This window comes from Lycorma delicatula, chromosome 2 (assembly GCF_047948215.1).
Source record: "Lycorma delicatula isolate Av1 chromosome 2, ASM4794821v1, whole genome shotgun sequence".
Lineage (NCBI taxonomy): Eukaryota > Metazoa > Arthropoda > Insecta > Hemiptera > Fulgoridae > Lycorma > Lycorma delicatula.
Window position 1 is genome coordinate 198,346,934 of NC_134456.1, and position 12,654 is coordinate 198,359,587.

The following is a 12,654-nucleotide window of genomic DNA, read 5'->3' on the forward strand; positions in this document are numbered from 1 at the left end:
ACATAAATAGTAACTATTTTATGTGTTCACTGCCTATTAGAATGTATGAAGGATAGTGCACACTCCCAGTCAGTCTTGGTTATATTACCTAGGGTATATGATTCTGTTAAATCTATTCCATAAACAACAGGTTTCCAAAGTGTATATTATGGAAAAATTTAAAAAAAATTAGTTTGCATTAAGAAAAAAAGTGCAGAAAAAAATCACATAGGAATTGTTATTTCTACTTAGTTAATTCACAACATTTGCTTGAGTAAATTTCTAAAGTACTGCTAGATATTTGATAAGTTGAATTACTGAATCATTAAATTATTAAACATTAAAATGTCATTTTACTATTTTTGACTGTTAATAAAAATAAATATTGCTGAATACTGCAGTAATTTATTATAATTTAAATAAATACTGCTTTTGCATAGTTTTATTTTTTATCCAATTGCTTAATAGATAAGTAGATAATAAAAATACACCACAAGTGCAGGTTGCTGAAGTGGAAGATGAAGAGGAAAAATCTGTCATTAGTAAATGTAATGTATGTAATCAAACAGATTACTTCAACATGTCAGTACAAAGCAGAGATTGAGAAACAAAATTCTCTTCAGTATTTATTCTAAAAGAGAACTAAACACATCAAAAAAATAAGCTGTTTTAATTCAGTATCGTAAATGAAAAAGCCTGTGCACATTTCATTTGGTATTGGTTTGAAAATTTTGGATGGGTGAAAGATGAGCTTATCATCAGATAGATATACAAGGATTATCCCAACATTATAATTATATTAAATAATGAATCACGTAAAATTTGTTTTTCTTTTTAACAGATTGTGTTAAGTATTACAAAATAATTCTTTATGAACAAGAAAAATTAAACGACTGAATTGTGTTGCTAAATGCATGGATAACACACAGGCTGTGTACCTAGCAACATATAATTTGAATTCTTAAGCTAAATCGAGATGCACTATGGACTCATTGCAGTCTTCACAAAAAAAAATTGTCTCAAAAGTTATGGCAGAAGAATTGAAATGTACTTTAAACAGTACTATGAAGATTGTAAATGCCATTGAAATTTATGATATGCTTATTTAAAAAATTATGCTTGGAAATGGATAAGCCTACGTAAATTGTTTCTATTGCATAGTGAATTGCACTGACTGTTGAGGAAAAAATATTCAAAATTTATTAACTTATGGAAGAAGTTGCAATGTTGCTAGATAGATAAAATGAATATGAAAAATTATAGTGAAAAATTTATTCTGAAGCTCACATAAACAGCACATATTCTCCGATTTTATAAACTCAGTAAAGTATATTTGAATTTCTAAGGGTAGGATGGTACTGATATATTTGCTGTGCGCAATAAAATGTGAGTAGGATTTTATTACAAAATTTTCATTACGGGAAAAATATTCAAGATTATTAATTTGAGATTTGAGTCTTTTGAAACCTTTATAACCAAAAATAAAATAACTCACGTGATGAAACCCAACTGAAGATAACATGCATGATAGTTGGGCATTTAAATTCATTGAAAGCATTTTTTGGTTATTACTTTTGCTGAAGAAATGAAATACAGTGAAAATAAAGTACGAACAGTGAAACAATTGCAGTGATATTGGAGATACATACTGTAATATCAACAAAGGTAGCATAATAATTAATTGATCTTTCAGAACATATCTTTTTGAAAATTAATTCTGACTGAAAAAACGTTAATACAGTTTAGGTTATAAGGGCAAAACATGCAATCATCTCTTCCCATCTCTGAAAAGTGTTACTCCCTTTTACCACGTCATACGTGTGGAAGTTTGGTTTCCATATTGACGGTGATTAAAATAGATTTAGAATTAACTACAATAATCAAATTCATCGCACATTAAAATGACTAACAACCATCGAGTAAACCATTAAGGATAATAATATCAGACATACAAAAAAAATATCCAAAATAAATTTAAATCTCATACATCCAACTGGATGTTGTGGTATTTTTAAACCTGTTATTATATTCAGTAGCTGGATTAATATTTTTTAACTAAATGTATTAAATAAAAACCTGAAAAAGCAATATTTTTATTTAGCCCACTTCTGCCTCTTTGTTACAGGTAACAGACAAAAAATTTCAATTTTTAAAGTAGGATTGAAACCATAAAAGTTTGATAAATGGTGTTACAAATTATACTGCTATTAATGGAAACTGATCTTTCAGATCATTATTCAAAAATACAGCAATATACAATTGAGTTACTCTTAGTATGTCAGCAGTAGTTAACAGGATATGTCGAAACTATCAGATGATGAAGCTAATAATGAATAAATGAAAATAGATGACTAATGTCAGAGAAAAGCATTGAAAATATCATTAAAACAAAATAAATATGAGTACAAAGATACACAAACTATTAATTCTATAAAATTATGATTTAGAAAACATGCAATTTTTAATGTAATCAGCTCATCACGCAAGTCCAGAGATACACTAATAAATAAGATGGTTAATATTCACAAAAATAAATAAATTTTTAGACATAACAAAACAAATATTAAGATATTCAGAAAAGGAAAATGGAAAATAAAATATGAACAATTCCATCATCTCATAAGCAGAAAAACAATAAAAATAACATTTTTTGTACATACTGTTGCGATAGAAAAGAAACAATAACACTCTGTTAAAGGCAAAAAAAGACTTTGTATAACCAGTGGAAATAAACAGTAATTATAAATATTATAAAATGGAAATAAATTGTAGTAAGATATTCATAATTACGAATTTGGTGTATAACTACCATAAGAGGCTATAACAAGAAAATGAAAACTCAAATTCACTATGTTATGAAAGATATGCTTCGCATGTCAGTAGCAACAGAATGATAATGACTTGCCTGTCTATGTTGATGATGTGACTGAATTTGAGAATTATGATTCTGAGGAGGTTGTTGCTGTTGCTGTTGTTTAGCATCATAGTCCATCTGTTCACCTTCTTCATCTTCTATATTAACACAGCACAACACACAACATACCACATATATGTACATATGTAAATAATTTAACAATATGAAAACACATAAGAATATCCTTCAATGTAGTTTACTATGAATATCATAAAATTCATACACATACAAAGTCTTTGCACAAATTTTTAAACATCACTATAATAACTAAAGCACAGTTATCTGGAATAATGAAATTAATGTGAACACAATGACCTAAGTCATATACAAATGGAAAATATGTTAAAACCACAGTTATGTAGTGTATAACACTCTTATGTAAAACTGAAATAAAGTTCTTTTCTATTTTAATTGCTTAATTAAGCATTAAATTTAATGTACAGTATTTTAAAGAAAAACTAATTAAATAGTTAGAAAAATCTTAATTTTTAAGATTTTAAAAATGTTTAATTTTTAAAAATTATCTTATCTTGTTTCCTGGACTAGGCGCTAAATTTTATTCTATTACTATCTCATTTCAAGGAGCAATATTCCAAGTACAATGGGATATAAGTAAGGATAAAATATCAGTATTAGATTTCACACATTTTACAAATGATTTCTCTTAGAAAAAAAGTTTCACAGCAATGAATGCATTTTTTCCACATGAGTAATAGCATATAGTCTACATAACCTGGCTTCTATACAGTTAAACTCATTAAAAAATAACTCAGAACTTTTTTTTTAATTTTATAAAATAATACTACTCATAATCATATAATATATTGTGCTAACAGTAAACAGTTAAAAGACAAACACCAACAATGATTTGATTAAAATGGTGGTTTGGCAGAATTAATAATGAACACCTTAACATTTCCTGAAGAGCAAGCAATTCGAGTAGAAATAGAAATACCAACAATAAAGAATTAAGTGGGATATTAAGAATAAACGTACTCTATTAGTATAAGAGCTAAAATAAACTAAAGCTATATTTGGTTGATAATGATTTTAAAAAACTCCAATAAATACAGCAGTTCATGATCTTTCTTTGTTAACAATATCTTTAAATGGTTAATTCGACTAAAAATATTTTTAAACACTGATTCTGATAAGTAGCAAAGTAGAAATGTATCTTTTATAAGAAAAGGAACTAATTCATAATTTTGGGATAAGAATAAGGAATGGGAGAATTTAAGAATTATTAAATCACAGAGAGTACTTCAGTAGATCAGTATCATTTACAATTTTTTTAAGAACTATTAGCATTGATAATATCAAGAATAACAAGAATGCAAATTTTTGGTGTTTTACACAAAAATTGCACATTATTTTATACATTTCGTCCTTGTCCAAAATGATTAAATCCATTATTCATTATTTTATAAAACAGCTTCATCTTATCCATATTCATACTTGCATCGATTCGAGAGCCTAATCTTTACATACTCCAGTTACAGCAGTATTTTTTTTAAAAACACACAAAGTTGATTCATACGAGTAAAGTCGTTAAGTAATCAAGATGTAAACAGCTGACAGTACGTATTAAAAAAAACCTGTGAATAGCCAGCCTGCATGGAAAATCTATGCATCCCTTTCTGATATGTTAACAAATAATAAAAAAAAGTCTTTCTGCATCATATTTTCACCTAAACATTCACTAAAGATACGTGCAAAGAACCACTGAAATGTACAAAAAAGTCATAATTTTATAAACCTGCAAACACACTTCCCTTAATAGAAATCACAAGCAATTCACTCACAACAGTATAACTTCATTTGGTTTAAACAACTTCTTGAATTTTATATCGACGTTTACATTGAAGCAAAATTCAATATTCTACATAGTTACATAACTTGAAAAACTCCTGACAGTAAGCAGTTATCATAAATGTAATACTACAGTATAGTGTCCATCTAAAACAACAATGGAAACAAATCAATTTATCTGAGACAATGTAATACATAATCTATATCTCCTGCCAGTAAAATTCATATATTATGTATTCCTAACAGAAAAAAGTTACAGCCACAACTCAGATTTTGGATTCACCTAATATCGTGAACCATCTACTTTAAGATAAATGAGTTTTTGGGATGTTTAAAATATAAAAAATCAAACAGAATATGACTTCTACATTTGTATGCAAGTAGAAAGGTGTTTCTTTAAATATTATTTAGCTTAGAAAGTTCCTACACTCCTTACCAGTAAGCATTATTCTGAAAACTTTATTTAACCCTTCACCCTCTTAAATTTTTTGTCTGTGCTCTGTTAGACATACTTATATTTTTCATTTCCTCATTATTTTCTGTTATATTCTAATGAATTGTGATCATAGCTTCTTATCTTTTATAATTTTTTAAGTATGATATTTTTCAAAATACGTTATTGTAAGAAAACCTGATTTTCAGCTGGAAGATATTTTAAAACATTGAGTGTTTTAATCACCACTTAATTTACAAGTACCAGTCACAAATATTATTAACAAATTACAAAAAAAAAAAAACAAATTACACAGTTTGTTCTGAAAGCAACCAAATTGGCTCTGGTATGCTGCACAGGCATGGTGGCTGTGAAAACTTGTTATGGGAGACTGAAGTGGGGTGTCTTAGTATCACATCATAACCACGGTTGACTGACTTCGAAAAAGCATCATTTGTGTTCATCCCAACATCTCTAACAGCTGGATCCTCTACCAAGAAATGTATCAAGCCACAATGTGTTGACAAAGAGAGTTTCTAACCAACAAGAAAATGCCAATGCTACCACAGCCACCCTACAGTCTCGACCTGTCTCCCAGTGACATCTTTTTGTTCCCTAGCTGAAAAGAGATATGAAAGGGCATTGATTTACACTTGAAGATGTTCAAGATGCCGTGAAGAGGAACCTCCATAACACCCTACAACAGTTCATGAAGGCATAACGACAATGGAAACATCACAGATAGTGTTGTGAAGCTGCACAAGGAGCCTATTTTGAAGATTATTAAATATGTTCAAAATATTAAATATATATATATTATTAAATACATATGTTCATATATTCAATAAATTGAATTTGCCAGTATCAATCCAGTTACTTTCAGGACAAACCCTGTACGACACATTTCAGGAACAACTGATTTCTAAAAATGTAAAGGATATCAACAGCTCTGACTAGTAGTTGTAACTGTATCTAGATTATAACACAAATCTAACAAATGTTGAAGCTCTCACAACCTTCAGATCACTAAGTTTACATTTAGTGGCAGATAACCCAGATATTCAAGTACAAAAAGGTAATTTTTTGAAATACATCTTTTAACTTCTTTAGAAATCCTTCAAGCTTATAATTTTACATACTAATTCCCAATAACTATTGTAAATTTACACTTATAATTTTCCATTAATTAGCAATCCACAAATAAAGTTTTTCACACACTATAGCATACATAACCCAAGAACAAAGACAACAGCTTATACAATACTAAAAGTCAAAACCTCACAACAATTTTCAGTTCACGAATTATTAATCCTATTATCTGTTTTATAGCTACATAACTGGCAAATATATGTAACTGGACGATTCACAAAATTCTATAAACCAAAATAGACATTACAAAAAAATGATTAAGCTTAAGCTTTATCAGTGAATTAAATAATGCCTAGTTTGAAGAAAAAAGTATAACAGACAAAAACATAACCCAAATTTAAGCCAATATACAACTCTACCATGCAACAAATTGTTAATCTGTAAAAGTAAATTACGTTACAGTATAAATACAAAAGAATTTTAAATATATATAACAAATATCAGAACAATAACACATATAAAAATATAAATACATAAAATGGACGTTAATAGGAGTTGACTTACGTTCAAACTTTCTTGAATTTAAAAAGTGTCTTTCTATAATCCATAAATAAGAACATTGCCAACACAATTTAAAAAAAAAAGAACTATTACTATTAACACTTAATACTACTTTTTCATAATATGTGGTGTCACAATATATACATTCATAATAGAATTCTGTAGCTAAATTTCCAGAATATTATAATATAAAACTTCAGCATCTGCTTAAAATTTTGCATAACATATTTTCAATTACAACATATTGATTAAGCAATCTGTTTTCTCAGACTTGCAATATTATTTAACCACTAGAATACACTCTGTACAACTATATCTCATTTGCCCAAATATATTCTGTTCTTATTTTTCTTATATTACTGACCTCAAAAGAAAAAATGCAGTATATAAATAACTAAAATAACTTTTTTTAAATGCTTCACAATTTCTTTTTAATAATACAAAAATCTAAGCATTTTATATGCTGTACATTTTTCATATTTTATCTGCAACAAATTGTCAAATTCTTATTCAATAAAAAAATACGCTTTTTAATTGTTTCAAAAATAGAAATTAATTTTTAATATTTCCCAATCATTAGTATATATACATAAAAAGCCTTCTTCAATAAGTAAGTAAATTAACTGCATATCTGGTACTGTAAGAATTAGAGGAAAACTCTAAATGATCCTCTATAATTACAGATTTATAACAGAAAAATTAAAACAAACTAAAATAATAAACTGTCTGGCAGGAAAACAAAATTTTAAATGGTTGGTGTTCTAGAATGGCTTATATGTGGGAGAGGATGTGTGCAGCAGGATATGAAGCACCATATTTTCCCTATGAGAGTTTCTTTTAATAGTATCAAACATATTGTAAGAATACAGAATTTATCCATCTTTTTTTATCTGATGGTATCACCACATAAGCTTGAAAAAATGTGCGTGGGATATGTAAATGGGATTTTATAGCATATGAAAAATACCATGCCTGACCAAGATTCGAACCGGGGTGTAAGGCTGAGATGCTATTACTCTGCCACAGACTGGTAACATCTAATGACAGTCAATTTATTGCATTACACCCAACTGCTGAGCAATTTCCTTGTTAAATATGACATTGTTACAGCCACAACATGATTTCAACAAGAAGTGTGAAATATGAACACAGTAATTAATTCAATAACTTATTAGGATAAATGTTTCTTGACATGTCACCTCTCTTCTAATGACACCATGCAATTCTCTTGGTTATACAATCCGCTCATTTTTCATTACTTTCTTTGGGTCTATTTCAAAAGCAAGGTTTTCATTAAGAAATTCTAGCACAACTAAGTGTTCAAAGCCAATATTCAAGACAATATTGTGGTGATTCCATTAGAAATGGTAAACATGAAATAGAAAATGTTTAATTCAGGCTGTAAGAGTGTATTTGCAATTGGTAGAGGAGCACTTAAGTGGCATAATTTTTAATACAAAATAAAGTAAGTATAAATAATTTTTTTTCAAATTATCCATAAATTGTGTAAATCCTCAAAATTAACTTAGTTTTAATTAAAAAAATGTCCCATTTAGCTGTCAGATATCATTCATTAAATTATAAGTTTAAATGTTCTATTGATAAGCAATGATGAGTTCTTCAATGAGGGTGAAAAATATTTCTTTATCACTCTTTAACAGGATAAAAGACAATTCAACAATGAAAAATTTACAATTCTTAAAACAACATACAATTACATGATAGAAAATACTTATGAAATGTTTTTGTGAACTTAGTAATTAATTACATTTAAATTAAATGTATTACTTAAATCTTTACCTTCTTTGTCATAATCTCCACCCTGATATTCATGAGGTCTTACAGGTCGAGGAATCTCACTATCTCTATAAACATAATAGACAAACCAATAATGATTACAAGTAAATATAAGAACATACACTGCACATAAAACATAAGACATACAAATGAAACACTAGTACAATTTCACAATTCAGAATAACTTAAAATATACTATAGTTAAAAGATTTTGAAAGTTCATATAAATCTTTAATTTCATTAAAGATCACATTAATTCATCTTTAATTATTTATTAATCATTTTATTTATTTTTTCATCTTTAATTTCATTTATTTTAATATTTTCTTAAAAAGAAAGTATGTTTTTTATTTTAAGAAAAACTGATAAATTATAACTTTTAAATTAATAGTGAGATACAAATGATTTTACTACTTACTTATACATTATATACAGATTATAACACGAAATATCATTTTTACATTTTATTCAATACGACTTTTAATTGATAAATTTTAAAACAAGAATCAATCCACAATCCTCCACTCCAATTGATGCACTGATTCAGTCAGGTTACAACTAACAAAACTGAAAAATCTGTCTAACAACGTTTCACTTTTTAATATACTATATTTACTTTTCACAATTAATATAGATAGGGAAAAAAAGATGTAATAGAATCCAACTAAAATACACTTAAAAAAACACACAAAAAAAACAGTAATTTATATTATCCATAATAAAAAGTGTTTAAGATCTATAATTATAGGGATTGAGTTGTAGGGAAATTTGAAACAAGGAATAAGGCCTGAACCATTTAAGTACAGAACTACTATTAAGAAATTACATATAACTATTAGTTTTAAGTAGCAATCTTACAAAAAAAAGTATCCTCATATCATGAATTTGAAGGTGAACAATTACACAGTAACTTATTTGTTTGTGAAATGAAATGTACTTCCTTGTTTGCAACAGAATACAGGGTGGTATAGAAGTTAATGCACTGATTAAGATGTGCAAAAGTACACAATATACTCAGTAATCTTATTTCCATTACTAACATAAAATTAAGTTTCAGTAATGTCTGTTTAGCATCCGGAACCACCGTAGGTATTACTTCAGAGGATGAATGAGGGTGATATGTATGAATGTAAATGAAGTGTAGTCTTGTACAGTCTCAGGTCAACCATTCCTGAGATGTGTCATTAATTGAAGCCCAACCACCGAACAACACCGGTACCCATGATCTAGTATTCAAATCCGTATAAAAGATCAGCTGTACTTACTTAAGCACAGTTAATGAAATCTAATAATTGAAGACCTTTTTCACCATTTATTTTGTTTCTACAACTTCAGACATATGCTAAAAAATGTATTAGCAGAAACCTCGATAATAGATGAGAATCAATCAACAAATATCAGTTAAAACAAATTAGAGCACAAGCACTAATAATACTGTGGCTGCTAATACTAGTCATAATTTATCATTAAATTTCTTACCAGTTCAGAAATATTGTTTATAGAAGTTAAACGTAAGGCAAAAGTAGCAAGAAATGATGAATGCAAGAACTAAAGCATCAGTAAAAACAAGTTTATTAATATTACTGATCTCTCATCACATTATACAGGGTGTCCCATTTAAAATGCAACCCATCAATCACTCATCCATGAAATTTCAAAAGTCAAGCTTACCCCTACTCGTTACTGAAATGGACTCGTCCAACATCTGAATATCGCGGCGACACAGTAGAACACTACCGATAGTAACAACAATGCAATCATAACGTTCAGTGAATTGCTAGAGACAAGATGGTGTTTTCACTAGATGAACGTGTTTTCATTGTTCAGTCGTACTTCAGTACGAAATCAGTGGTTGCAGTGCAAGATTTGTTTCGCCATAAGTACCCAGATAAACCAGCTCCTAACAAAACATCAGTATTAAGGTTAGTTGCAAAATTTAGAGAGACCGGTTCTGTTAATAACAAGGAACACAAAAGATCTGCGTTGGTGTTGAATACAGATACAGTCACTGAAATCAAAGACCGATTACTCGCCTCGCCAAATAAATCAATCAGACATTTGTCTGCTGAAATTAATTTGTCTAAATCAACTGTTCATCGGGCGACCAAACGATTACAATTACGACCTTATCGTATTCAAACGGTTCATCAACTTCTTGAGCCCGTCAAAGAAAAACGGCTACAATATTGTCAATGGTTCCGTCGATTTCTGCACGAGGGAATTAATGTTATGGATTCGTTATTTTTCACAGATGAAGCACGGTTTCATTTGGATGGCTACATAAACAGCCAAAACAGTAGAATTTGGAGTGCTGAAAATCCCCACGTTAATCACGAAAAACAATTACACCCGCAGAAGTTGGACGTGTGGTGCGCGATATCGCGGAAGAAAATAATCGGTCCTATTTTTTTCGAGTACACCATTAATGCAGAACGATATCAGGCTATTTTATTTCAGTTCATCGCACTCTTGGAAGAGGAAGACAGACACTGCTGGCTACAACATGACGGTGCGACATCGCATTACACAGGTTCAACTTCTGATTTCGTTGAGGAATTCTTCGGTAATCGTGTTATCGGTCGAGGCTTGTGGCCACCAAGATCTCCAGATTTGACTGCGGTGGATTTTTTTCTACGGGGTTACCTCAAAGAAAAAGCCTACAGCAACAAACCACGATCACTTGAACAATTGAAAGTCAATATTGAACAAGCTGTATTAAATATCCAGCCACAAACTGAAAAAAGTTGCAAGAAACGCTGTAAAATGAATTGGAGCTTGTATTCAAGAAGATGGCGGCCACTTCCAACATTTACTCTAAATGTAAGGTAATGGATGGTAATAATAAAAATTACATTTACATTTACACATGCCATTTTATTATTTCAATACCTACCAATATAAGGTTGGGTTGCGTTTTATATGGGACACCCTGTATTTATATTATTGTTACTGACAATATTCACATTATTTTACACATAAAGTTTTAGTAATTTTAAGAGAATCATAACTGAACATACTATTTATATAATACACTGTGGGGAGGTGTTCTCTTATTGCAATTTTCTTTATCTTTTTTAGTTTTTAACTTAATTTTTTATATTATTAATAATTATTTTAGTAGGATACTTCTTTATATCACTTTTATAGTTACTTTTTTATCCAGTGTTCATTAATTACAAGGAAAGTTGATAAAAATTATCCTCCTTCCTTTACAAAAAACATTTTTACTTCTTATATTCAACTGAACTGTGTTCAAGTACTTGCACCCTTCGTACTTCTTATAATATCATATGAACAAAAAAAAAAACTGGAAATGAATTAATAAATTTAAAAAATGAAATTCAACATATCATTGAGACATGAAAATCTTAAGGCAGAAATGCTAAAAGGTGAATACTAGACATATTTGAGTAACTCAAAAATTTAAAATTGAGCAAACACAATGAAAGGTAAATTTAAAATATACACACCTTTTGAACACATCACCAACAACAATTATCCTTCAAAGCCTAATCCAGAAAACCATATTCAATACCACCCAACAACACAATACCACTCACTCCAGTGGCAGTCAGTCTCTAAAGATGATTCATTTTGAGCGAAAGCTACCTCAGACTAACATTACCTCAGGTTATGTTTTCATAACTTTTACCTTAAAGTGCACTGTAGTCTTCAAAAGCTGTCCTACATGAGATATCCTTTACTAAATATATTTTTGTAATATATCATATAATCAGTTATTAAAGAGAGCACTTTGAGAGAGATCACCTTTGAGAGCACTTCTTTATTTTATCTAATACATTCTCTGATGTATTAGATAAAATAAAAAATTACTTACTAGTTACAGTGACAAATCATATTCTTGATATCTGTAATTTTTTTTTAAAGAAACAATTTATACTCAGTAAAATGTTCATATATATTTTCTATCAAGGATTAAAAATTACTAATTTTCCATTATTTAAGCTGAAGTAATTATTTTCTTTTGCCAACTTTATCAAACAGTCCACCCTTTCATATAGATTGATGGTTTATGAGTTTATCATTTTTAAATATAATATTTTTCTGCTGT

The 12,654-nt window shown here is 28.9% G+C and overlaps 1 protein-coding gene across 7 annotated transcripts in view; it reads right to left on the reverse strand.

Annotated features, from left to right (window-relative positions):
* Positions 1-12,654, reverse strand: part of LOC142319564 (uncharacterized) — an 87,447-nt gene that overhangs the window by 21,406 nt on the left and 53,387 nt on the right. For 6 of the 7 annotated variants that reach the window (XM_075356984.1, XM_075356983.1, XM_075356980.1 and 3 more), the window contains 2 exons: positions 8,586-8,650; positions 2,885-2,991 (listed from right to left, as the gene is read on the reverse strand). In XM_075356984.1, coding sequence (XP_075213099.1) covers positions 2,885-2,991; positions 8,586-8,650 — 172 coding nt within the window. The remainder of the gene's footprint in view (positions 1-2,884; positions 2,992-8,585; positions 8,651-12,654) is intronic. The other variant, XM_075356986.1, reaches the window with a different exon arrangement.